This window comes from Symphalangus syndactylus, chromosome 20 (genome assembly GCF_028878055.3).
Source record: "Symphalangus syndactylus isolate Jambi chromosome 20, NHGRI_mSymSyn1-v2.1_pri, whole genome shotgun sequence".
Lineage (NCBI taxonomy): Eukaryota > Metazoa > Chordata > Mammalia > Primates > Hylobatidae > Symphalangus > Symphalangus syndactylus.
In genome coordinates, this window is record NC_072442.2 from 42,288,291 (window position 1) to 42,313,822 (window position 25,532).

The 25,532-nt window shown below is 53.7% G+C and overlaps 2 protein-coding genes across 2 annotated transcripts; one reads left to right on the plus strand and one right to left on the minus strand.

Annotated features, from left to right (window-relative positions):
* Positions 1-1,195: 1,195 nt before the first annotated feature.
* Positions 1,196-5,130, plus strand: GAST (gastrin). Its single transcript, XM_055256093.2, has 3 exons — positions 1,196-1,252; positions 4,593-4,808; positions 4,939-5,130. Exons 2-3 carry the CDS (start codon positions 4,598-4,600, stop codon positions 5,040-5,042), a joined length of 315 nt encoding a protein of 104 aa, XP_055112068.1. The 5' UTR covers positions 1,196-1,252; positions 4,593-4,597; the 3' UTR covers positions 5,043-5,130.
* A 2,300-nt stretch (positions 5,131-7,430) lies between these two features.
* On the minus strand, positions 7,431-24,128 carry HAP1 (huntingtin associated protein 1). The gene is given in 13 exon segments (XM_055256088.2): positions 7,431-12,857; positions 14,068-14,456; positions 15,161-15,199; positions 16,355-16,446; positions 16,600-16,734; positions 17,500-17,639; positions 20,694-20,760; positions 20,840-20,945; positions 21,127-21,308; positions 21,420-21,548; positions 21,551-21,589; positions 21,917-21,996; positions 23,340-24,128. Coding segments are annotated over 13 exon segments (1,926 nt in total). The 5' UTR covers positions 23,821-24,128; the 3' UTR covers positions 7,431-12,810.
* Positions 24,129-25,532: the final 1,404 nt, after the last annotated feature.

Here is a 25,532-nt window from a genome sequence, read left to right on the forward strand (position 1 = left end):
TACCATTTTGTTTTCTGGTCCATCTTTGGCAAATGCTTTAGTCTGTTTGCTAATCATTTGAAGGTATGTTTTGATACTGAAAAGTTGTTGGCTGAGCACGGTGGCTCACATCTATAATCCCAGAACTTTGGGAGACCGAGCCGGGCCGATCACGAGGTCAGGAGTTCGAGACCAGCCCGCCGAACATGGTGAAATCCCATCTCTACTAAAAATACAAAAAATTAGCCAGGTGTGGGAGCATGCGCCTGTAATCCCAGCTACTAGGGAGGTTGAGGCAGAAGAATCACTTGAACCCAGGAGGCGGAGGTTCCAGTGAGCTGAGATCACACCACTGCACTCCAACCTGGTGACAGAACTAGACTTTGTCTCAAAAAAAAAAAAGTTGTTATGCAGATTACTAGCTCCCCTCGAAAGCAAAATGAAGGAGGCTTGAAAGGCAGGACCCTCCAGGAATTGGTTCTGCATAGGGGGTTTGCAAGTGGTGGTGCATGGGCAGCTGACCTAGGAGACATGGGGCAGCTACAAGCCAAACCCAGCCCAGCACAGAGGGCCTAAGGAGAAGAAGACACCGAGGGTGTTCCATGGTAGGGGGAGGGTGAAAGGACTTCAGAGGTGACCAGGATGTGAGCCACTAGAAGGAGAGAACAGGGCCATCAGCCCACAACCCATTGCTCCTGGTAACATGTTATGTTTGCAGAGTCCAGAGGAGGGGACAGGGAATCAATACATCACCCCACATTCACACACTCACCAAACATCAGTGGATGGTGAAATCCACTTTCCCTGAATCTACGCCCATCAGGTTCACTCCCTCACCTACCACCACCCACAAAGGTCCCTATGTAGTTCGAGAGATGAGTGCCAGGCCTCTGACCCCCAGGATATGGTGGGGAGCATTGCTCTTGACCCAGGGAGCTTGGTTCCTGCCCCTCAGGTAGAGCTGGAGAGCTGCCGCCACCCTGCTCCAGCCCCTCACCATGAAGGTCAACTCCCCTGTCCTTCCCCCACATCCTGGATGACTGACCAACACTAAATGACAAGGCGGGGCAGGGTGATGGGCTGTACCTGTGCCCCACCCCATTCCTCTCGCCTGGACTCATATGGCAGGGTGGGGCGGGGGGGCACGGTTGGGAGGGACCTTGAGGGCTTTATAAGGCAGGCCTGGAGCAGGCAGGCCTGGAGCACCAAGCAGAGCAGAGACCTGAGAGGCACCAGGCCCAGCCGCCGCACCACACACCTCCCAGCTCTGCAGGTGAGAAAACCCAGGAGGAGAGGGCAGAGGCTGGGAAGTGGGTTGACAGGTCCTCTCCCCCATCAAGGTACCAGGCCACTGGCCAGAGTCTGGGAGTCACCCCTTGGGGTCTCCAGAGCTGGGACCCTTTCTTTATCCCAGGATGCAACTAGGTCTTGGCTCCGGTACCTACCCTGGTATTCCCAGCCTTGCCTTCCACCTGCCCTACTGCTGCAGCCGGGACCCTGCCCTTAGCCTCTCCCTTCACACTTTTCCCAGCCCTGGGAGGTGAGGAGGACTGGAGATCTTCTCCTCTCTCTCAGATGAGAAAACTGAGGCCCAGAGGCAAGATGTGACTTGCCCAAAGTCACAGGGATTATTAGGCAGGGCTGGGATAGGAATCCACAGCTCCTGGATCCCACTTCAAGCCCTTTCCTAGACCAGTGCCATCCAAAAGAACGTCCTATGATGCAGGAAATGGTCTTCATCTGCACTGTTCAATATGGTAGCCACTAGCCACGTGTGTGCTTGAAATGGGGTTAGTGTAAGGAAGGTTTTTGTTGTTGTTGTTGTTGTTGTTGTTGTTTTCTTTTTTTTGAGACTGAGTCTTGCTCTGTCGCCCAGGCTGGAGTGCAGTGGCGCCATCTCGGCTCACTGCAAGCTCCGCCTCCCGGGTTCACGCCATTCTCCTGACTCAGCCTCTCCGAGTAGCTGAGACTACAGGCGCCCGCCACCAAGCCCAGCTAATATTTTTTGTGGTTTTAGTAGAGACGGGGTTTCACTGTGGTCTCGATCTCCTGACCTCATGATCCGCCCTCCTCGGCCTCCCAAAGTGCTGGGATTACAAGCATGAGCCACTGCGTCCGGCCTGTTTGTTTTTTATATAGAGTCTCGCTGTGTCACCCAGGCTAGAGTGCAGTGGCGTGCAACCTCTGCCTCCCAGTTTCAAGCAATTCTGCCTCAGCCTGCTGAGTAGCTGGGATTACAGGCGCCTGCCACAACACCCGGCTAATTTTTTATATTTTTGGTAGAGACAGAGTTTCACCATGTTGGCCAGGCTGGTCGCAAACTCCTCACCTCAAGTGATCCGACCCCCTCAGCCTCCCAAAGTGCTGGGATTACAGGTGTGAGCCACTGCACCTGGCAGTAATTTTTTAATTTAATTAATCTAAATATAAAGAGCCACATGTGGCTGGTGGCTACAACACTGAACAACACATGTGGTTAGCATCTGACAGTACAGCTCCAGATCACTGATTTTTCAAACATTTCTTCAGCAGCAGAATTCTTTTCTTCCAAAGAAAACCTAACAGAAAACCTCATTATGAAAAACTTAATGGCCAGGCACTGTGGCTCATGCCTGTGATCACAACACTTTGGGAGGCTGAGGCAAGCAGATTGCTTGAGCTCAGGAGTTCCAGACCAGCCTGGGCAACATAGTGAGAACTCGTCTCTACTAAAAATAAAAACAAAAAAAATTAGCCGGGCATAGTAGTGCACACTTGTAGTCCCAACTACTCAGGAGGCTGAGGTGGGAGGATCTCTTGAGCCCAAGAGTCGAGGCTGCAGTGAGCCAGGATCACGCCAGCCACTGCATTCCAGCCTGGGAGACAGAGCAAGATTCTGTCTCACAAAAAGAAAAAAAAAAGAAAAACTTAAAAGTAGTACAGTATTTTATTAATACAAATGTATTCTGAAAAGAGAAAATTTTTATCATTTTCTTATGATAAGGCCAATCAGAATAGTGAGACAAAAAGAATACAAAAATAGTGAGTCCAGGGAACAGATGACCATTTGAATTTTATGTTTGTTTGAGATTCCAGTTTAGTTCTGTATTATGTTTTCCCCAAACTTGATTCACCCTGATACATAATTGCTAATGGTGACAGCTTAATTTTTTCTTAACTGCTTCATTATAATCACAGGATATTCCTCAGTTAAGCAAAAATGACAGGAGAACCTTTCCTCTCAGGGCTGCACAAAAATCAGTGTGAGCTGGCCAAGGGTTGAATGTGCTGCAGTCTCCAAAGTGGTAACATGCGGTCTGTAACACAGTTGGATGTCTGCGTTCCTTTGGTATTACTATTTAAAAGTTTCACTTTTTGTTTTTATTTTTTTGAGACAGGGTCTCACTCTGTCGCCCAGGCTGGAGTACAGTGGTGCAATCTCGGCTCACTGCAAATTCCACCTCCCCGGCTCAAGCGATCCTCCCACCTCAGCCTCCCAAGTAGCTGGGAATACAGGTACATGCCACCATGCCTGGATAATTTTTGTATTTTTTGTAGAGATGGGGTGTCGGTATGTTGCTGAGGCTGGTCTCAAACTCGTGGGCTCAAGGGATCCATCCTCCTCAGCCTCCCAAAGTGCTGGGATTACCATGCCTGGCCTAAAAAGTTCACTTTAAATAACAAGTCTTGGGCCGAGCACAGTGGCTCACATCTGTAATCGCAGCACTTTGGGAGGCTGAGGCGGGAGGATTGCTTGAGCCCAAGAGTTCAAGACTAGTTTGGGCAACATGGTGAAACGCCGTTTCTACAAAAAATACAAAAAAAATTAGCCGGACATGGTGGTGCAAGCCTGTAGTCCCAGCTCTTCTGGAGGCTGAGGTGGGAGGATCACCTGAGCCCAGGAGGTAGAGGCTACAGTGAGCAGTGATTGCACTACTGCACTGCAGCCTGGATGACAGAGTGAGACCCTGTCTCAATAAATAAATAAATTACATGACTTAAACAGCTACAGAGCCACTAACATGGCCTCAAATTCTGCAGAACAGAACCTAAGGAAACCATTGCCCTAGGATTTGACTTTCTCCAAGAGAAGCAGTGGCTGTAATCTGGGGTAGGCAAAGAGAAAAAACACAAGACTTCGGGGCTGGTGTGGAACTCACAGAAACTGGAGAACTGAACTGAAGAAATAGTTCACAACTCCACACAGAACTGCAGACTCACCCGGGCGCAGTGGCTCACACCTGTAATCCCGGCATTTGGGAGGCCGAGGCGGGTGGATCACCTGAGGTCAGGAGTTCGAGACCAGCTTGGCCAACATGGTGAAACCCCATCTCTACTAAAAATTACAAAAATTAGCCAGGCATGGTGGCATGTGCCTATAGTCCCAGATATTCTGGAGGCTGAGGCAGGAGAATCACCTGAACCCAGGAGGCAGAAGTTACAGTGAGCCGAGATCCCGCCACTGCACTCTAGCCTGGGCAACAAGAGTGAAACTCTGTCTCAAAAAAAAAAGAAAAAAAGAATTGCAGACTCATCAGCAGGTAGAGGCCTGGAGCCACATGGTTCAGTCCCCTGCCTCTGGGCCTGTGTGGGGACAGCCTCACCCTTAAGCTAGTCCCTTCTCCCCTTTGCAGACGAGATGCAGCGACTGTGTGTGTATGCGCTGATCTTTGCACTGGCTCTGGCCGCCTTCTCTGAAGCTTCTTGGAAGCCCCGCTCCCAGCAGCCAGATGCACCCTTAGGTACAGGGGCCAACAGGGACCTGGAGCTACCCTGGCTGGACCAGCAGGGCCCAGCCTCTCACCACCGAAGGCAGCTGGGACCCCAGGGTCCCCCACACCTCGTGGCAGGTAGGAGCTGCTGACTGCCCTGCTTGCCTCACTTAGCCAGGTCTGGCCAAGGTCTCCCCAGACTGGCCCTGACTTCGGTTCCTGGAACGTAGGCATCCTTCCCCCATTCTCGCCTCTCTCACCTCCTCAGACCCGTCCAAGAAGCAGGGACCATGGCTAGAGGAAGAAGAAGAAGCCTATGGATGGATGGACTTCGGTCGCCGCAGTGCTGAGGATGAGAACCAACAACCCTAGAACCAAGCTTCAGAGCCCAGCCACCTCCCGCTCCACCCCAGCCCTGTCCCCTGAAAAACTAATCAAAAATAAACTAGTTTCCAGTGGATCAATGGACTGTGTCAGTGCTGTAGGGCAGAGGAGGGGGACTCATTTGGGGGTGAAGTTGTGGCAGGGAGAAGAGCTGAGTGCCTCTTAGGGGCAGGGACCCTGGCTGATTCTTCTTAGGTCCCCCAGAGCCCCACATTGAACAAGAATCCACAGGTGTGGGCGGGATAATAGACGGTAGGGTTCATAGCCAGAGTAACATTTTTTTATTTTTATTTTATTTTATTTTTGAGACGGAGTTTCGCTCTTGTGGCCCAGGCTGGAGTGCAATAATGAGACCTCGGCTCACTGCAACCTCTGCCTCCTAGGTTCAAGCGATTCTCCTGCCTCAGCCTCCCAAGTAGCTGGGATTACAGGTGCCCACCACCACACTTGGCTAATCTTTTTGTATTTTTAGTGGGGACAGGGTTTCACCATGTCAGCCAGGCTGGTCTTTTTTTTTTTTTGAGACAGAGTCTCGCTGTCGCCCAGGCTGGAGTGCAATGGTGGGATCTCGGCTCACTGCAGGCTCCGCCCCCCGGGGTTCACGCCATTCTTCTGCCTCAGCCTCCCGAGTAGCTGGGACTACAGGCGCACGCCACCTCGCCCGGCTAATTTTTTGTATTTTTTTAGTAGAGACGGGGTTTCACTGTGTTAGCCAGGATGGTCTCGATCTCCTGACCTCGTGATCCGCCCGCCTCGGCCTCCCAAAGTGCTGGGATTACAGGCATGAGCCACCGTGCCCAGCCTCAGAGTAAGCTTTTTAAAAGATAAACCATGTCACTCTCGGTTTTAATCTTGCAATGTTTCCCAATGCACTTAGAATACAACCTGAACTCCCTGCCACAGCCCTGAGAGCTAGCCCCGAGGGTCTCCTCCCACTGTGCGCCACGTGGCTTCCTTCTCTTTGTCCTCTAGGTCCTTTCCCTTACACAGACATGCCATGTTCTCTCTTGCTCAGGGCCTCCGACCTTGTCGTTCCCTGTGCCTGCAACGCTCTTCCCCAGGCACGAATATGGTGGGCTCCCCTTTCCTCCTTAGCTCTTGGGTGAAATGCCTCTTTCTGAGAGACCTACCCTTTCTGCTCCTCACCCTTCACACATAGACCCAGTTATTCTCTACCACAGGGTCAAATAAAAGAGAAAAAAATCAAGCTTTTAAAAGAATGAATGCTAGTTGTATTCAGAAGTCCTACCAAGGACTATAGATTGAAGCCTCCAGCCCAGGAGCAGGCTCTGGCACAATGTTTCAGCCCACTGCTTATATACAGCTGGGGGCTGAAGGCGGAGGTTCCGTATGTGCAAAATCCCATCAGACTTGCTCACAATTACATGACAGCAGAATCACAGCAAGGTTTGGGTCCTAGATCACAGAGGCATCATCACTAACCTCGTCAGATGTCATCTTGGAAATGTTCTATGTCGGAAAAGCCAAGGACTAGGATTGTTTCTCTTTTAAGAAATGTGAAGACTCAAGCCGGGCGCAGTGGCTCACGGCTGTAATCCCAGCACTTTGGGAGGTCAAGGAGGGTGGATCACTTTAGGTCAGGTGTTCGAGACCAGCCTGGCCAACAAGGTGAAACCCCTTCTCTACTAAAAACACAAAAATCAGCCAGGCAAGTGCCTGTAGTCCCAGCTACTCGGGAGGCTGAGGCAGGAGAATTGCCTGAACCCGGAAGGCAGAGGTTGCAGTGAGCTGAGATCGCGCCACGGCACTCCAGCCTGGGCAACAAGAGCAAGACCCTCTCTCAAAGAAAAAAAAAGAAGAAGAAGAAGAAGAAAAGAAACGTAGTGACTTAGCCAAGAGACATGGGGGGGCCTCAGGCTCTCTACTGTGCTGTCTGCAAAGCATCTTTCCAGAGGGCTGCACGTCTGTCTGTAGTCACAGAGTCAGGGGCTTTGTGAAACTATGCCGACAAGCAGAAAGGAGCAAACACGGCTTCTTAATGTTTGTTGCTTTGTCTCACAATAGCAGAATATTTTCTTTAGAACACACTTCACAATCTGTAGTTGTTTTGTTTGCCAGTTTATTGTCTGCCTCTGGCGAAACAGGAAACTGGGAGCGTGACAAGTCCCTCCTCCCTTCTGTATCCCCGGTGGCAAGAATAGGAGGAACCCAATAAATATTTGTAAATAATTGCCCATGAGTGGCTGGTGCAGACATTGCTGGTGTCTCACCCCATTCCATCATTGTTCTTGTGCCTGCTGAAGCCGTTACCTTGAGTTACCCTCCACCTGAGGGCTGTAGGGGAGGGAAAGTGTTTTTTTTAACCCATCTTAGGTCCATGGCTGGGGCTCTGTAATAAAAGACAGATTACAAGAGAAAAGCAAACAAGTTTATTAACATGTGTATCACACATTTAACACACAGTGTACCCAGAGATGAGTAACTCAGAGAGGTAGCTTAGAATTCAGGCTCACACTGTCTACGGCCATACCACCCTGAACGCGCCCTGATCTTGGAAACTAAGCACGGTGGGGCCTGGTTAGTACTCAGATGGGAGAATTCAGGCTCACAGAGCATCTTCAACAAAGAACAATACATTTGTAGGCAAGATAAAGGACAGCAGTTTTAAGACTTCCAAGGGTGGCTAACTGTGTGTGGGAAACAGCTTTCTGCCCATGGGAGCTGAGCCCTGTCCCCTCTCAGGGCTGGGTCTGGTAGCCAGTGGGCCTCCCCCAGCTTCTCCTGCCCCCTGGGCTGCCATGTGACCCACATCCAGCAGTCACAGCTCTTGTGCCAGCTGCAGAACAAGGGCTGGGGTTCCTACCGCCTGTCCCAGAAGAGGGCTGAGGTCCAGGCCCCCAAGCTCCAGCCTAGGTTGGACTTCCAAGGGTGGCTAACCGTGCATGGGAAAGCAGCTATATGGAAAACGAATGGTAAATAAAGGCTAGTGAGTCAAGTTTGTTATGTAGATTGCACTGGTGCCACTCCAGGCTGAAAGGGGTCTAAAGCTGTCTCCGACTTGTTCCAGACATTATGGAAGGAAAACATCCTATGTAAATGAAATTGTCATTCTGTGTCCTCCCACCACAGCAGAAGATGTGTCCTTCCGTTGAGTGAGGGTAACCTTAACGTCCACCAAGGATACTTTGAGAAAGTCTATGAGGAGCAAGCTTCAGTCCCACGGTTTCAGACTATTTATTCTGTGAACACAAGAGTATTGGTTAATTATGTTCTCAGCTCTCCTCGCTGTTGTAAGTGTGCACTTGTTGCAAGTAACTTATATTTTTTTATTTGAATGTATTTTATTTTTTTGAGACAGAGTTTTGCTCTGTCACCCAGGCTGGAGTGCAGTAGTGCCATCTCAGCTCACTGCAACCTCCACCTCCCAGGTTCAAGCGATTCTCCTGCCTTGGCCTCCCAAGTAGCTGGGATTATAGGTGGGCACTACCACGCCAGGCTAACTTTTGTAATTTTTAGTAGAGATGGGATTTCAGCATGTTGGCCAAGCTGGTCTTAAACTCCTGACCCCGTGATCCACCCGCCTCGGCCTCCCAAAGTGCTGGGATTCTGGGTGTGAGCCGCCGCACCCAGGCTGAATGTATTTTAAAGCAGTAGATAGAATAACAAAGGAATATGAAAACCATGGATTGAATGGACCATTTTATGTATTCAAAGAGAGAAGCCACCATCATTGCCAGAAATACCACGTAAAAATTGGCAATTTGGCCAGGCGCGGTGGCTCACGTCTGTAATCCCAGCACTTTGGGAAGCCGAGGCAGGCGGATCACCTGAGGTCGGAGTTCGAGACCAGCCTGACCAATATGGTGAAACCCTGTCTCTACTAAAAATACAAAAATTAACTGGGCATGGTGTTGTGCACCTGTAATCCCAACTACTCAGGAGGCTGAGACAGGAGAATTGATTGAGCCCGGGAGGCAGAGGTTGCAGTGAGCTGAGATCACGCCATTGCACTCCAGCCTGGGAGACAGGGCGAGACTCTGTCTCAAAAAAAAAAAAAAAGGCAATTTGGAGATTGCAGTATTTAGTAAATAAATAAACGATCAACATTGTGCAACCACTACCAAAAAGTGTATTGTAATGCATCAAAAATCAACATTTTATTCACTGAGTATCAATAAAATAAGTCCAAATTATGGAAACCAAAAAAATAATAAAAAATAAAGTTGTCTCCAGATATTTAACTTTTTTTTTTTTTTTTTGAGATGGAGTCTCAATCTGTTGCCCAGGCTGGAGTGCAGTGGCACGATCTTGGCTCACTACAAGCTCTGCCTCCCGGGTTCACGCTATTCTCCTGCCTCAGCATCCCAAATAGCTGGGATTACAGGCGCCCACCACCAAGCCCGGCTAATTTTTTGTATTTTTAGTAAAGGCAGGGTTTCACCGTGTTAGCCAGGATGGTCTCGATCTCCTGACCTCGTGATCCACCCGCCTCGGCCTCCCAAAGTGCTGGGATTACAGGCGTGAGCCACGGCGCCCAGCTTTTTTTTTTTTTTTTTGACACAGAGTTTCGCTCTTGTTGCCCAGGCTGGAGTGCAATGGGGCAATCTCGGCTCACTGCAACCTCCATCTCCCAGGTTCAAGTGATTCTTTTGCCTCAGCCTCCCAAGTAGCTGGGATTACAGGCATGTGCCACCACATCCGGCTAATTTTGTATTTTTAGCAGAGACAGGGTTTCTCCATGTTGCTCAGGCTGGTCTCGAACTCCCGACCTCAGGTGATCTGCCCACCTTGGCCTCCCAAAGTGTTAGGATTACAGGCATGAGCCACCGTGCCCAGCCCAGAGATTTAACTTTCATCCTTCCTGGTAGATGGACACAGTTGAAAATGTATGTCCTGCTTTTATGCAAATAAGAGGGCAGGGAGCTTTTCTTGTATCTGCTTCTTCTCAATTGCCTTCAGCTCAAAACAGTCCCTACGCCAAAGTGGCGTATTTGGAGGTAACACATTCTAGTTTCCCTCAGGGCCAAGTGCAGGGCAGTTAAATGCCTCCAGAAGCATCTCTCAGTGTCAGATGACAGTTAGAGGATAAATACCCCAGCTCCCCCCGCCAAGGGGTGGGATAACTCTGAGATATATTCTTTTTTTTCCTTGAGACAGAGTTTCACTCTTATTGCCCAGGCTGGGGTGCAATGGTGCAATCTTGGCTCACCGCAACCTCCACCTCCTGGGTTCAAGCTATTCTCCTGCCTCAGCCTCCCGAGTAGCTGAGATTACAGGCATGTGTGCCACCACGCCCGGCTAATTTTGTACCTTTAGTAGAGATGGGGGTTTCGTCCATTGGTCAGGCTGGTCTCGAACTCCTGACCTCAGGTGATCCACCTGCCTCACCCTCCCAATGTGCTGGGATTACAGGTGTGAGCCACCTCGCCCAGGCTACTCTGAGATCTATTCTACTGTCCCCCCGAGTTCCCAGCAGGACTGAGACCTGGTTAGCCACAGCAATAGCCTTCTCAATGATATTCTTTTGGCAGGGGGGCCACAAAGTGTGTTTTATTTTTACTATTCATATAAATAATTTTCTATAATAACCTAGAGAAAACCAGAGAATTTGGCAGTCCCATTTGCGGGTCCCCTCAGAGACCCACAGGCCAGTGGCATCAGTGCAAGGTGCCCAGGTTCACAGAGCAGCTTGTGGCTTGCATCCACCTTGCAGGTTGCTTTTCTTCCACATCACCACTGGGGGCTTGAAGATAACAGGGGCAGGGAATCCTCCAGATTTTAGGAAATTTCACTGCTTCTCCTGCTCAGCGGTCTCTGGTCCACAAGGTGTTCTCCTGCATCTTCGTTTCCTTCAAAGCTTTATCAAAGCTGGCAATTTCCCGCATGTCTGGTTTGTCTGTCATTTTCTTTTCTCTTTTTTTGAGACAGGTCTTACTCTGTCACCCAGGTTGGAGCACAGTGGTGCAACCTCAGCTCACTGCAACCTCTGCCTTCCAAGCTCAAGTGATCCTCTCACCTCAGCCTCCCAAGTAGCTGGGATTACAGGGGCCCGCCGCCATGCCCGGCCAATTTTTTTTGTATTTTTAGTAGAGACAGGGTTTCACCATGTTGACCAGGCTGGTCTCGAACTCCTGACCTCAAGTGATCCGCCCACTTCAGCCTCCCAAAGTGCTGGGATTACAGGCATGAGCCACCACGCCTGGCCTCCCCCAGATATTTTCTCGTGTTTTCAGATGGAGTCTCACTCTGTTGTTACCCAGACTGGAGTGCAGTGGCATGATCTCCGCTCACTGCAACCTCTGCCTTCTGGGTTCAAGTGATCCTCCTGCCTCAGCCTCCCAAGTAGCTGGGATTATAGGCGCCCACCACCACGCCCAGCTAATTTTTGTATTTTTAGTAGAAACGGGGTTTCACCATGTTGGCCAGGCTGGTATCAAACTCCTGACCTCAAGTGATCCACCAACCTCGGCCTCCCAAAGTGCTAGGATTACAGGCATGAGCCACTGCACCCAGCCTCCCCCAAATATTTTCTATCTGTGGTTGGTTAAGTCCACGGATGCAAAGCCCGAGGATACAGAGGGCGACTATACTTGTTCCTAAACCCTGTTCCAGGTCTGCTCTGGGGACTTCACCCTAAGACAGTGGGTGACTCTCTTCCATCCTATCTTTCACAGCCAGGCCACTGAGTCAGTCTCTGGGGTGAAAGGATCAGGGAAGCATGAGCTCAAATCCTAGCTCCACACCAGCCATGATCTGCTGGTGAGAGCATCACTTAACCTACTCTGGCCCGAGTTTCTCCATCTGACAGACACTTATCACATCACCCACCGCCCTCCAGGAGCTGCTGCTGTGATTAAACAGTGTATTTAATACGAGTCCTTGGCATATCCTTCAATATTAGCATTCACCCTTTCTCCACAACTTCGCCCTGCCAAGTGCACATGCACATGCCTGCACACACACACTCCCTAGGAGAGACAGCTGGAGGCTGGGCCAGGAGCGCATAGATCCTTTATTTCCTGGACCACACGCACATAGGCTGACAAGCAATAGGAGATTGAGAGGTGCTGTGTGGAGGGGGGCAGGCACCCGCGGGAGGCCTGAGTCCCAGCCCCCAGCTATTGAGGAACAAAGGTGTGGGAGAGGGCGGAACATGGAAGAGGAAGCCAGGGGCAGGAAGGGGGGTCAAGAGGGAGGGGAGAGGGGCTGGGCCATGGGTGGGAGCCTGGACACCCCCAGGCCACTGGCAGAAGAGGGAGGGAGGGAGGGAGGGAGAGGAGACACACCACTGGACAGAGGGGCCCTCACCCACCCACACACAGAGACACTTGTGGTTACAAACAGTAAGTAGGGACTGAGAAGAAAGGATGAAGAACAGGGAAGACGGCCAGGTCCCTCAAGTCAACAAGAACCGGAGTGGCCACTGCTAGCATGGGCGTCAAGGGGTGAGAGGCACATTGTTGGGAGGGCGCTCACAACCTACCAGTGGAAGCTGGGCCCTGTTCCCCACTCAGAGCTGGGTCTGGTAGCCAGTGGGCCTCTCCCGGGCTTCTCCCGCTCCTTGGGCTGCCTTGTGACCCAGGCCTGGCAGCCACAGCTTTTGCACCAACTGCAGAGCGAGGGCCAGGGTTCCTACCGCCTGTCCCTGAAGAGGGTGGAGGCGCGGGTCCCCAAGCTCCAGCCCAGGTCCATGAACACAGAGGGTGGGCTGGTGACAGATACAGGGTCCCATTTCAGAGGATGGGAAGGAGGGTCTGTGGGTGTGGGGCTTGGCCAGGCAGCAGAAGGAGGGGCCTCAAGCTGTCTGTGGGGCCTCTGCAGGCTGCTGGGGAACAGCAAAGCCTAGAAGAGAAGCAGGTGGATGTGAACTGGGGCATTGATGACCACAGGCCTGCCTGGGTGGTGGGCAGGGGTCTGGTCAACTATATCGGAAGGACACGGAAAGTCCTGATAATTATGCAGGTTGCCCCCTGCATGCACCATGAAGGTCATGGTTCAGTTTATAACCTGCACAAGCTTACGTAACAGGCCTGCTGAAGCCAGTGCTATTCCACCCTGCAGTGACCAAAGGGCCATGAGAATGGGGACAGGCTGGGGCGGGTACCAGGACAGAACTAGAGTGGAGGGATGGGCCAGTGAAGGTGCTACAGCACAGGAGTGGACAGGCTCAGATCTACCCCTCGCTGTGTGGCCCCGAACAAGTGTCCTTAGCCCTCTGAGCCTCACCCTCCTCACCTAATCAATGGGGACACATCTCCTGCCATAGGGAGTGAGGCTGATGGGAGCTGACTACATATACATTGCACGTGCAATGGCTGCTGTGCATGAGTGTCATGAGGTCATCTTTCATGTCCCATGACTCCCTAAAGAGGCAGGGCTCACAAGACCGGCAGTCAGCAGGTGCAGCTCCCAGACTTTGGGGTTTCTGGCTGGGGAGAGGAGACCCTGTTCCACCCCCTAGCCCACCTTCCAATTCACCCAGGGGACTGGTCCAACTGTGGCCCTTGCTGGTGGAGGCCTTTGTCCCTGTAGCCTGGGCAGCCCCAGAAGGCCTCTCTTCCTCCCAGGCCGTGGGAGGGTGGCTGGCCCTGCCCTCCAGCCTGGGTCAGCCCCCGGGCTGCTCCACAATTCCCCCCACCCACCCCCTAATTTGTTTTGACTGCTGCTGCCACTGCTGCAGGGTTGGAGAGCCTGGGGGATAGAGGAGGCAGGGGGCAGGGGAAGCAGGTGGGCAGAGATGGGAAGCTGAGGCGCAGTGTGGGGGTACAGTCCCAGCCCTGACCCCCAGCACAGCCCCCAGGAGAAAAGTGGATGGAGATCTGGAATCCTAAGCAAATGCCACATAACTGAGCACTGGCGCTACAGTTCCCACTGAAGGGGATCGGAGGTGCCTATGCAAATGATATGCAAAGTCCGTGCAAATCAGCACACCAGGTAGGGCCAGGCTGGGGAGCTGAGCACTCGGGGAGCTTATCCACCCTCTCTTTTCATTGGCACGACGATCTGCAGCTTGTCCCGCTGGCATCAGGGAGGCCCCCGTGGGGTCACTCACCTTTCTGGAGCATCTTCCACCTCAGCTGCCACCTGTAATGGGCATCCTGCCAGTTGGCCAGCTGCTGGAAGACATACTTCATGTCCAGATGTGAAGGGCCCAAGCTGCTGGCCTCCAGGGCTGACGTCACCACATTCATCCACGTTGCCTCATCCAGCTCCAGTTCCACTTCCTCCCAACCCTCAATCTCCTCCGACACCAGCTCTGCCTCTTCCATCACCCCTTCCTCAGCCGGCACCTTCTCGGCAGCCCCCAGCTCACCTTCGGGCACCAACTCCTCCGCAGGCGTGAAATCTTCCCCCCGCATAATATCCGCTGCCAGCATCAACCCTTCCTCAGCCTCAAACCCTTGCACCTGCTCTCGATCCTCACTGTAGCGAAAATCATACCTGGGCGGGAGATAGCGACATCTTTTGAGGGGCTGGAAAGTCCAATCCCCCAGGCCCATCCCCACCCCTGTCTCCACACAGACCCTGATGGTTCCTCCCGGTTCTGTCCCAGCCAGGGGAGAGGGGAGCTGGGTACCAGCTCCAAGGCTTCAAACACCCAGCCCATCCCCCTGGTAGGAGGGAGGGAAATGGTCACCAACACTGCATAGGCCCCACCTTCCTTTATGTCCCTGACCCTGCACAGAAGACACCAACAGGGCTAACACTCCCTTCTGCCTCCCTCCTGCATGATTTAACCTTCATAGCACCCCCCACAGCTACCTGCCATAGGAACAAATCCATTCTAGACAGGCTCAGACAGGTCAAATGACTTGCCCAAGGACACACGGTCAGGAAAGGGACCACGCTGGGCCTTAGTCCCAGGTGTTCCCAGCTCCTAAGCCAGTGCCTGTCACCTCTCAGCCCCTGGTCAGGTGAAGAGAAAGCTTCAGTCCCCACACAGAGCTGCCTAGAATCAGACAGCCACCCAGGGGGCAAGATTTGAAGGAAAAGGGGGACAGCTCCTTCCCAGAACAGTTCTCAGCTCAGCCAGCGGAGACAGCGGGGCCTTCTCCGGAGTTGCAGGCTGGCAGAACCAGAGGCAGGTGGCTGTCTGGCTACTGAAAGCTGAGGGCAGGTGATGGGGGAGCCCCTGGCAGGCTGACCTTAGGCTGGACGTGTCCCCTCTGGGCATCTCATAATTCCTTCAAAGAGAAAAGGACCTTCATTATGAGACAATGGAAGCCGAAACTGCAGTCCCTGGGGCTCGGTCAAGCTGAAGAACCTTAGGCAGTGGCTCACACCTGTAATCCCAGCACTTTGGGAAGCCGAGGTGGGCAGATCACCTGAGATCAGGAGTTCAAGACCAGCCTAGCCAACATGGTGAAACCCTGTCTCTACTAAAAATACAAAAATTAGCTGGGCTTGGCCAGGTGCAATGGCTCACGCCTGTAATCCCAATACTTTGAGAGGCCCAGGCGGGTGGATCACAAGGTCAGGAGTTCGAGACCAGCCTGGCCAACATCTCTACTGGCCCATATCTACTAAAAATACAAAAATTAGCCAGGCGTGGTGATGGGCACCTGTAGTCCCAGCTACTCAGGAGGCTGAGGCAGGAGAATCGCTTGAACCCAGGAGGCGGAGGCTGCAGTAAGCCGAGATCACGCCAACCTGGACAACAAAACGAGACTCCATCTCAAAAAAAAAAAAAAAATTAGCCAGGCTCGTGCCTGTAGTCCCAACTACTTGGAAGGCTGAGGCAGGAGACTCGCTTGAACCCAGGAGATGGAGGTTGCACTGAGCCACGATCTCGCCATTGCACTCCAGGCCAGGTGACAGAGTGAGACTTGTCTCAAAAAAAAAAAAAAAAAAAAAAAGAACCTCAGGCTGGGCATGGTAGCTCACGCCAGTAATCCCAGCATTTTGGGAGGCTGAGGCGGGCAGATCACTTGAGGTCAGGAGTTCGAGACCAGCCTGACCAACATGGTAAAACCCTGTCTCTACTAAAAATACAAAAAATTAGCCAGGCATAGTGGTGCGCGCCTGTAATCCCAGCTACTCAGGAGGCTGAGGCAGGAGAGTTGCTTGAACCTGGGAGGCAGAGGTTGCAGTGAGCCAAGATCATGCCATTGCACTCCAGCCTGGGTGACAGAGCAAGACTCCGTCTCAAAAAAAAAAAAAAAGTACCTCAGGGGGAAGTGATGGGTCCATATTCATAGAGAAGCAATGAGTGGAGGGGCTGACGCAGTGAACGAGGCGGGTATAGGGAAGCGTGGAAGGTCAGAGTATGAGGGCAAACCTCCTCCCCACTACAGGAAAGGCCATGGCCTACGGGGCAGGGGAGGGCCCCAGCCACGCACCTTTCCATAAAATACACAGGGTCAGAGATCATCCTCCTTAGAGACGTTCTGAGCTCCTCAGCCAGCGTCTCCTGGAAACCAGGAAGAGTCTCCTATGGTGGGGAGAATAGACGTTACCAGAGGACCCCCACAGAACCCCCACCCATAGGCTCAGGCACAGAACGGAACTGGGATCTCAATCAGCCACCAAGGCTGAGACACAGGCACAGACGTAGAAAAGTGGGCAGCCAGGGGAGGGTCCTCACCAAAGGCACGCTGTACGGGTAATGGGTGGCAGACCCAGTGGACACTGGGGGTTGCTGGCGGAGGGTCTTCACCTCCTCCTGCGTCTCAATCAGCATGCCCCCACAATCCATGTACTTCTCCCGCAGGTCCTGCAGCTGGGAACCCACCCACAGGCTCTGCTGGGACCCAGGCACACCCAGTCCAGCACTCCTGCCTATCTGCTCTCAGGCTGAGGCCAGAGGCCCAGGTTCTGGACTCTGAGTGTCATGTGGGGGACCCAGGGCAGGTCCCTGCACTCCACACCACTCAGACCTTGATGGAACTGTCACCTGCTGGGCTGTGCCAGGCATGGAGGGGGTGGAAAGGGACAAGACTCAGTTCCTGCTAGTACTCTCCAGAGTCAGGTAGCTGCCAAGGGACTGGGCTCCCCACTCTGGGCCAGCGGTTCTCCAGGGTAGGGGCAGGAGCCGGCAGGGAGACTCACCTCTTCCTGGAGCTGCATCTGGATTTCCTTCTCTGAAGCCAGCTGCTTCTGCAACTTTTCAGTCTCAGCCCCATACTGGAAGGACCCAAAACCAGTGAACCCCTATCTGAGGCCTACCCACTCGGGGCACCCCCTTCTTCCAGCAAGTCTTCCCAGGCGCATCAGTGAGTCCTTGGCAGTCCATGAAGTGAGAAGTCACACGGAAGGAGGGCAAAGAAGGCAGAGGAGTCACACAGCCTGGTTCCTAGAAGACTCCAGGACCCTCTCTGGGCCTTGGTCTCCTCCTTAAGACAACAAGGGGTCAAGATAAGGGGCTCTCTGAGGTCTCCTCTGACTCTGACACACAAAGGGACCTTGGGCCTGGTGGAGCTAAGTGGAGGCAGGGAGAAGGAAGCTAGGGTCCCATGGGGCCACGACAAGAGGGTTCCACACACACCCGACTCATCGTCCGGCAGCGCTGCTGCAGCTTCAGCACCTGGGCCTGCAGCCGAGCGACCTCCTGCTGCTGCCATTCATAGTTTTCCAGCCTGAGCACCAGCACCTCTGACAGCTCAGCCATCTGCTGGCTGGCCTCCACTGGGGAAGGCAGAGGACAGGTCAAGCCCTGGCTCCCCTGGCCTTCGGGGACCAGCTCTGGCCCTCCCAGATGCCTCTGTCTGCCCCACCCTCGGCTGCTGCGCTGTGCCAGCAGGTCCCACAGGGCTTTGCAGTCCTCACTCTGGTCTTCAAGAAATGTTCATTGACTGATACTGAGCAGGGCACCGGGGTGAGTGGTCAATAAGACCCAGCCGCCACACTGAGGTAAAGTTGGTGGGGAGACAGACCACAATCACGCACCATACAGGCCATGATGGGCCAATGTCAAGGGTGTATGGGGCAGGGGCATCACAGCTACGGCACCCAACCCGACCTGCAAGGTATAGGAAGGATTCCTGGAGAAAGGAACCACTAAGCTAAGACCACAGGGCAAGTGAAGCTCAGCCAGGCAAAGAAGGAAAAACATGGGCCCAGGCTGACTGGAAAGGCCCAGAGGCCATCATAAGACACTGGGAGGGGGAGGGCCCAGAACAGTGCACAGGGGCCAGACCACAATGGTGGGCAAGGGGGTGGGGTTTATTCTTTGGCCAATGGAAAGCTATTTGGGAGTTTTAGGTACAATAATGACGTGGTCAGACTTGGGTTTGTTGGTTTATTTATTTATTTGAGACTGAATCTCTGTCGCCCAGGCAGGAGTACAATGGTGCAATCTTGGCTCACTGTAACTGCCTCCCAAGTTCAAGTGATTATCCTGCCTCAGCCTCCCGAGTAGCTGGGATTACAGGCGTGTGCCACCACTCCCGGTTAATTTTTGTATTTTTAGTAGAGACGGGGTTTCACCATGTTGGCCAGGCTGGTCTCAAACTCCTGACCTCAAGAGATCCACCTGCCTCTGCCTCCCAAAGTGAGCCACCGCACCCAGCTACTTATTTTTTAAGAAACGAGGTCTTGGGCCAGGCACAGTGGCTCACGCCTGTAATCTCAGCACTTTGAGAGGCCGAGGGGGGATGGATCACTTGAGGTCAGGAGTTCAACACCAGCCTGGCCAACATGGTGAAACCCCATCTCTACTAAAAATACAAAACTTGGCCGTGCGTGGTGGCGCATGCCTGTAATCCCAGCTACTCGGGAGGCTGAGGCAGGAGAATCGCTTAAACCCAGGAGGTGGAGGTTGCAGTGAGCAAAGACCACACCACTGCACTCCAGCCTGGGTTACAGAGGGAGCCTCCATCTCAAAAAAAAAAAAAAAAAAGGGAAATGAGGTCTTGGCCAGGCGCAGTGGCTCACATCTGTAATCCTAGCATTGTGGGAGGCCAAGACAGGCGGATCACTTGAAGTCAGGAATTCAAGACCAACCTGGCCAACATGGTGAAACTCCATCTCTACTAAAAATACAAAAATTAGCTGGGCACGGTGGCACGCGCCTGTAATCCTAGCTACTCAGGAGGCTGAGGCAGGAGAATCACTTGAACCTGGGAGGCGGAGGTTGCAGTGAGCCGAGATCACGCCATTGCTCTAGCCTGGGCGACAGTGAGACTCTGTCTCAAAAAAAAAAAAAAATTTTGCCAGGCGTGCGTGATGGCACACACCAGTAGTCCCAGCTACTCAGGAGGCTGAGGCAGGAGAATCACTTGAACCCAGGAGGCAGGGGTTGCAGTGAGCCAAGATGGCACCACTGTACTCCATCAAAAAAAAAAAAAAAAAAGAAAGAAATGAGGTCTTGCCAGGTTCCCAGGCTGGGGCTGGAGTACAGTGGCTATTCATAGGCACGATCCTATTACTGATCAGCATGGGAGTTTTGACCTGCTCTGTTTCTGACCTGAGCCAGTTCACCCCTCCTCGGGCAACCCAGTGGTACTCCACTCCCTGGACCATACTGACCCCATTGGCATAGTGTACTACAGCCCAGAATTCCCAGGCTCAACCAATCCTCCCACCTCAGCCTCCTGAGTAGCTGGGACCACAGGTGGGAGAGCCCCTGCACCTGGCCAGGTTTGGTTTTAGAAAACTCATTGAGGCTGTGTGCAGAAGTTCCTGGTAGGGCACGAGTAGAGGCAGTGCGACCAGTTAAGAGGTATCCTGGGCTAGAGGCAGTCAGACTGGGGAGGGGGAAAAAGACTTAAGCCATTCCTAGGAGGTAAAAGCAACAGAGCTTGGGGACTGGTTCCTACTCCAGTAGCCCGGGGACCAGTGGGGCCATTCAGGGAGTTGCAGAACCCGGCAGGAAGGAAGGAAGGTCAGGTCTGGGGTAAAGGGAACAGCAGGAGTTCAGCTGTTGCCACTTTGCGTCTGCATCTCACCAGCTACACTTGAACTCCTCAGGCACAAACACTGCTCCTCACTCATCTTCATAAACACACATCACCTAGGACAATTCCAGGCACAGCCACTGCCCCGTGCATCACTCTGAACTGTCCCAACCCTGGGTGCCTGGTCTCTGGCAGCTCATGGCTCCCTCTTGCCTGCCCCAAATAAGAGGAGGCAGGCTTGGAGGAGACCCACCACTTTTTTTTTTTTTTTTTTTTTTTGCGATGGAGTCTTGCTCTATCGCCCAGGCTGGGGTGCAGTGGCGCGATCTAGGCTCACTGCAAACTCTGCCTCCCAGGTTCAAGCAATTCTCCCACCTCAACCTCCCAAGGAGCTGGGACTACAGGCTTGTGCCACCGCGTCTGGCTAATTTTTGTATTTTTAGTAGAGACAGGGTTTTTCCATGTTGGCCAGGCTGGTCCCAAACTCCTGACCTCAGGTGATCCGCCCGCCTCAGCCTCCCAAAGTGTTGGGATTACAGGCGTGAGCCACCGTGCCTGGCCTGAGACTCACAAATTCTGTATAGCTCTGTATAGTTTGCACAAAGTACTTCCTCAGCTGTTGACACTCTTAATCTTCATAAACCCTGGAGAGATCAGTGGGGCTGAGAAAAGTAATCCCCATTCTAAAGACAAAGGTTCAGAGAGGTCAAGGAACGTGTCCAAGTTCACACAGCTAGGAGTGCCAGATCTGGGACTTGAACTTGGATCTCCATACTCTGCATCTTGAGTTCTTTTCTCTGCTCCTTGGGACAACCCCTCAACCCCAAGTGACAACATTACATACAAAACTGCTCCACACACTCCAGAATGAGCATCTGTTCCTCATCCTCAAGGGTGTCGAATTGAGAGGCCTGGAGGGAGGCAAAGAGGAAAGGACAGGGAAGTCAACACCCTCCGCTAGCAAGGACACCCTCCTCCCCCCATTCTGACCTCTTCTCTCAGCTGATGATTCTCCTCCTCCAGCAGCCTCAGCTTCTCCTGCAAGGCTTCCAGCTGTGGGCAGTGGTGCTGGTGCAGCAATGCCTCCTGCGAAATCCTAGGGGAGGGAGGAATGGGAGTCAGGGTGCAGGGACTGAGCCTCCCCACCAGGGCTAAGGGCAGTGTTCTCAATTAGTTCCAGCAACCCTGCTGGCAAGCACATCACCTGTGTCCCTCTTAACAAATGAGGAAATTGAGGCGCAGAGAAAGGACTCGCAGGTGCAAAGGCAAGAACTCACAGCTTAGGGGCAACACAGGGATGAGCATGCTGCTGGTCTTCCTCTGCTTCCTCTTCTTCCTGTTCCTCTTCTGCCTCCTCTTCTTCCTCCTCCTCTTCTTCATCCTCATCCTCCTCATCAGAATCTGAGTAGAGCTGGAGGAGGTCATCCCGCAAGTTCACCTGGTGTCTGAGGTGTAAAATCTGGCAGGAAGAGAGAGGAGCCATGGGTTGGGAGTGGGCAGGGACAGGAGAGGGTCCTGGCATGAGGCGGGTGTAGACTGGCCCCCTATCCTCTCCTCCCCACCCAGTTACCTCCTCCTTGGCTGAGCCCAGCAGGGCTTCCAGCTTGCTGTTCTCCTCCATCAAAACACTGTTCTGTTTCACCAGCGACTGGCCGATGCGAGCTGCAGTGTTCAGGTCCCTCTCTCTCTGCAGAAGAACCATCACCCATAGGTAATGCTCTCCCAGACAAGTGGGAGAAGCTGTGGGGGGAGACACAGGGGTCAGAGGGAGGCTAGGCCCCTAAGAGAACTCTCCCCATCCCCTAGTTCTCTAGGGTACCAGACCAGAGTCTGCCATTAACCCACTGTGGAACCTGGCTCAGTTTCCCCTTATGGAAAAAGAAGATCAGATCAGATTGGCTCTGAGAGCTCTTCCAGCCTGAACATCCCACATCGACCTGTCTTCCACAAGAAGGACCCTTACCTGGGTCCCCAGAGAGACTGCCAATCAGGAAATAAACAAGACCCCCACCCCTACAGGACAAAACTAGAATAAGGGCCTGCCTGGATCAGGAAGGCAGTACACACCTCCTCCAGCAAATATAACATCACTTTGACGTCTTCCTGGGTGATCTTTTTGACTGGCGGAGGTAAGTTAGGACACAGTGCTGCAGGAGGCGGCAGGTGGGGAGAAAAGGCCCAGCCACGTCAGGAAAAAGGAGCAGATGCTACCAGCAACCAGCTGTTTCCCGTCCTATCGTCAGTTCTCCAACAAGGGTCATCGGGAGAGAAGACTGGGCTCCCCTCCTGCCCCCCACATCCTCCCCTTACCCCTCAGCACTCAACACTCCCTTCCCTGCTCCCAGGGCCAAGTGGACGGGGTTTTTGGGGTTTTTTGTTTTGGTTTTTTTGGGTTTTTTTTGAGACAAAGTTTTGCTCTTGTCCCCCAGGCTGGAGTGCAATGGCGAGATCTCGGCTCACTGCAACGTCTGCTTCCAGATTCAAGCAATTCTCCTGCCTCAGCCTCCCAAGTAGCTGGGGTTATACATGCCCGCCACCACGCCCAGCTTATTTTTGTATTTTTAGTAGAGACGGGGTTTCACCATGTTGGCCAGGCTGGTCTCGAACTCCTGACCTCCTTATCCGCCCGCCTCGGCCTGCCAAAGTGCTGGCTGGGATTACAGGCGTGAGCCACAGCGCCCGGCCTTTTTTTTTTTTTTTTTTTTTTTTTAACCCCTGGAGGAGCCTGAGGTAAGGGGGTCACAGTCCTCCAGGCTCAGAAACTGGGCTCTGAGGACACCTGGGTCCCTGGCGTCTAGGAGAATGGAGACAGCCAGGGGAAGTACAGCCTCAGACTGGCTCATCACCCCCTACCCAGAAGGCAGTGCAATGGAGTCTCCTGGGTCATACAAACAGACGGAGCCACTCACCCTGCACCTGTTGCGTGTGCAGAGGGCAGGAGGAAGACTTCACCAGATTAGCCTCTAGGCCCAATCCAGAGATCGCTCCCGACCCGCAGGAGGATAGAAGGAGAGAGAACGGGCAGGAGAAGAGCGCGACCTTGCCCCCATACCCGCAACCAAAAAGTGGGCAAAACTTCCCCCTCCGCCCGCCCACCCCTCCATCGCACGCAAGCCCGGTCGGCCAGCGCAGGCTCAGAGAGCGCGGGGCAGCGCCCTCCCGCAGACCCCCGCCCCTCTCCTGGCACTGCGGTAGACCCAGGAGAGGGGCGCTGAGGGGGTGCAGATCTGCCGCAGCAAGAGGCGCATGGAAGTGGGTGGGCGAGCGCGCAGGCCCCAGGACCTGACTCACGGGCACAAACCAGGGGACAAGAGCGGAGGAGGAGATGGAGAAGGGGCGACCAGACAGACGCCGCAGTGACATGGCGGGGGTGGTGGACGGGTGACACTGAGTGCCAGAGGGGGCGGAGCGCCTGGACCCGATGGGGCCACTTCCTCCCTGGAGCTGCCCCAGTCCCCACCCCGTCCAGGACCCCGCGGGCCCGGTTTACCTTCCTCCAGCTCCCGAATAAAGGCGGCGCGCTCAGGGCCGGACACCCCGGGTCGCCGGCCTATGTAGGCGGCTGGCGTCTTCCAGATGCCGGCTGCCTTTCCAGTCCCCAGGCCAGTGGCCGGGGAACCAAACGGCCCTTGGAATACGAAGAGGGTCCACCGAGCGTCCGAATTGTCGGGCATAGACCGGACATCCCTTTGGATGGCCGAGAATGCGGACGGGCGCCGGGCTCCTGCCTTGGCTCCAGCCTTGGAGGCCGGGCGGGCTCCGGTGCGGGCTTCCGAGAGGAACTGGGATCCAGAGGCGGCTCGGGATCCTGCTCTCTGTCCAGTGCCCCGTGCCTGCGGCTGCGCAGAGGGCTCCGGAGCGGGACTGGCTGAGGGTGAAGGTGCACAAGTGAGTGCTGCTGGGTCCCCGGGTCCGAGCCCGGGTCCCGGCCGGCTCCCCGCGCAGCCCTGCCCTGACCCCTTCGGGCGCATCTCGAGTCCACTGTCCGCTGCTGCGGCGGTACCTTTATAACCTGCGCCAACCGCCGGGCCGGACCACGCGTAGGGGTGGGAGCTGCCGAGAAGCAACTAGTGGCAAGCGGGACTCAGAGCCGCGCGGGAGGGGAGCTACTGGTGACGGCACAGAGCACAGTAAGAAAAGGACGGCAAGAAGGGCGAGTGCAGGTTCCGGATGGCTCCGAGTTGGGATGGGAGCGAAAGATTTCTTCTCCCCTCTCCATCTCCGGAGAATGGTTCTGCCCAAAGCCGCGGCTGCCCCAGGACTCGCGGGTCCCTGGCTGGGGGCAGCCCCTCCCCGGCTGCCGCACCGGGGTTCGGGTGCCTTCCCTGGTGTAGAAGCTGCCAACCCAACGTTGTGCATACGGTCTGGGGTGGCCAGTGCATTAGGGCAGCGCTGCGTCTTTCCCGGTTGACTGGAGAGAGACATTCCAAACTCCAGTGCGCTTCCAACGTGCTGCAACCCTGCCTGGTGCTGCAACCCTGCCTGGCGCTGCAACCCTGACCCTCGCGCTCACACCCCAGTGCTCGCGACAGTCGACATCTTCCATTTGATTGGATTAACTGTTCTTCACCTCCAACCCTAATTCGCTTTGTCCTCCTCTTGCCATGCTGGCGAACCCCTGTTCTCCTTGGGAGACGCCGCTTAAAATTCTCCCTGTAGCCGGGCGCAGTGGCTCACGCCTGTAATCCCAGCACTTTGGGAGGCCAGGGCAGGCGAATCACCTGAGGTCAGGAGTTCCAGACAAGCCTGGCCACCTGGTGAAACCCTGTCTCTACTAAAAATACAAAAATTAGCCGGGCATGGTGGCATGTGCCTGTAGTCCCAGCTACTCAAGAGGCTGAGGCAGGAGAATTGCTTGAACCTGGAAGGTAAAGGGTGCAGTGAACAGAGATTGTGCCAATGCATTCCAGCTGGGGCTACAGAGCGAGACTCCCCCTCAAAATAAATAAATAAATAGAATACTTTTTTTTTTTTAAGTATCCTACTGGAAATGTTGGGTAGACAATTAGATGTATAAATCTGAGCGTAGGGGAGAGACTGGGCTGGAGATTTAAATGTAGGAGTCATTGTTCTTTGATGACCATTTAAAGCTATGAGACTGGGTGAGATCCCCGAGAGACTGAGAGAAGACAGATAAGAGCGCCCAGGACTAACCCCCCTAGGATTCAGAGGGCAGAAAGGAGGAGGAGGCATCAAAAGGAAGACTGGAATGAGTGGGGCAGTGAAGTAGAGGAAAACCAGGAAAGTTGGGTCCTAGAAAGTAAAGAAAATGTTTCATGTAGAGAGTGGCCACCTGTGTTGGGTGGTGCTGCTGGGCCAGGCAAAGACTGAGGACAGAGACTCAGCTTGGCAAACTGGGGTCATGGGCAACCTTGGTGAGCCGGGGTCATGGCCTCGGCAACAGCGGTCTTGCAGGGCCAGGCACAGTGGCTCACACCTGTAATCCTAGCACTTTGGGAGGCCAAGGCGGGTGGATCACCTGAGGTCAGGGGTTCGAGACCAACCTGGCCAACATAGTGAAACCCCATCTCTACTAAAATACAAAAATTAGCTCGATGTGGTGGCACAAGCCTGTAAGCCCAGCTACCCGGAAGGCTGAGGCAGGAGAATTGCTTGAACCCAGGAGGCAGAAGTTTCAGTGAGCCGAGATTGCCCCACTGCACTCCGGCCTGGGAAACAGAGC

Excerpts from the sequence above, each read along its gene's own strand:
- GAST (XM_055256093.2), top strand. The coding sequence starts at position 4,598 with ATGCAGCGACTGTGTGTGTATGCGCTGATCTTTGCACTGGCTCTGGCC. Across the intron at positions 4,809-4,938 it reads TCCCCCACACCTCGTGGCAG|ACCCGTCCAAGAAGCAGGGA; the intron begins GTAGGAGCTGCT and ends TCACCTCCTCAG.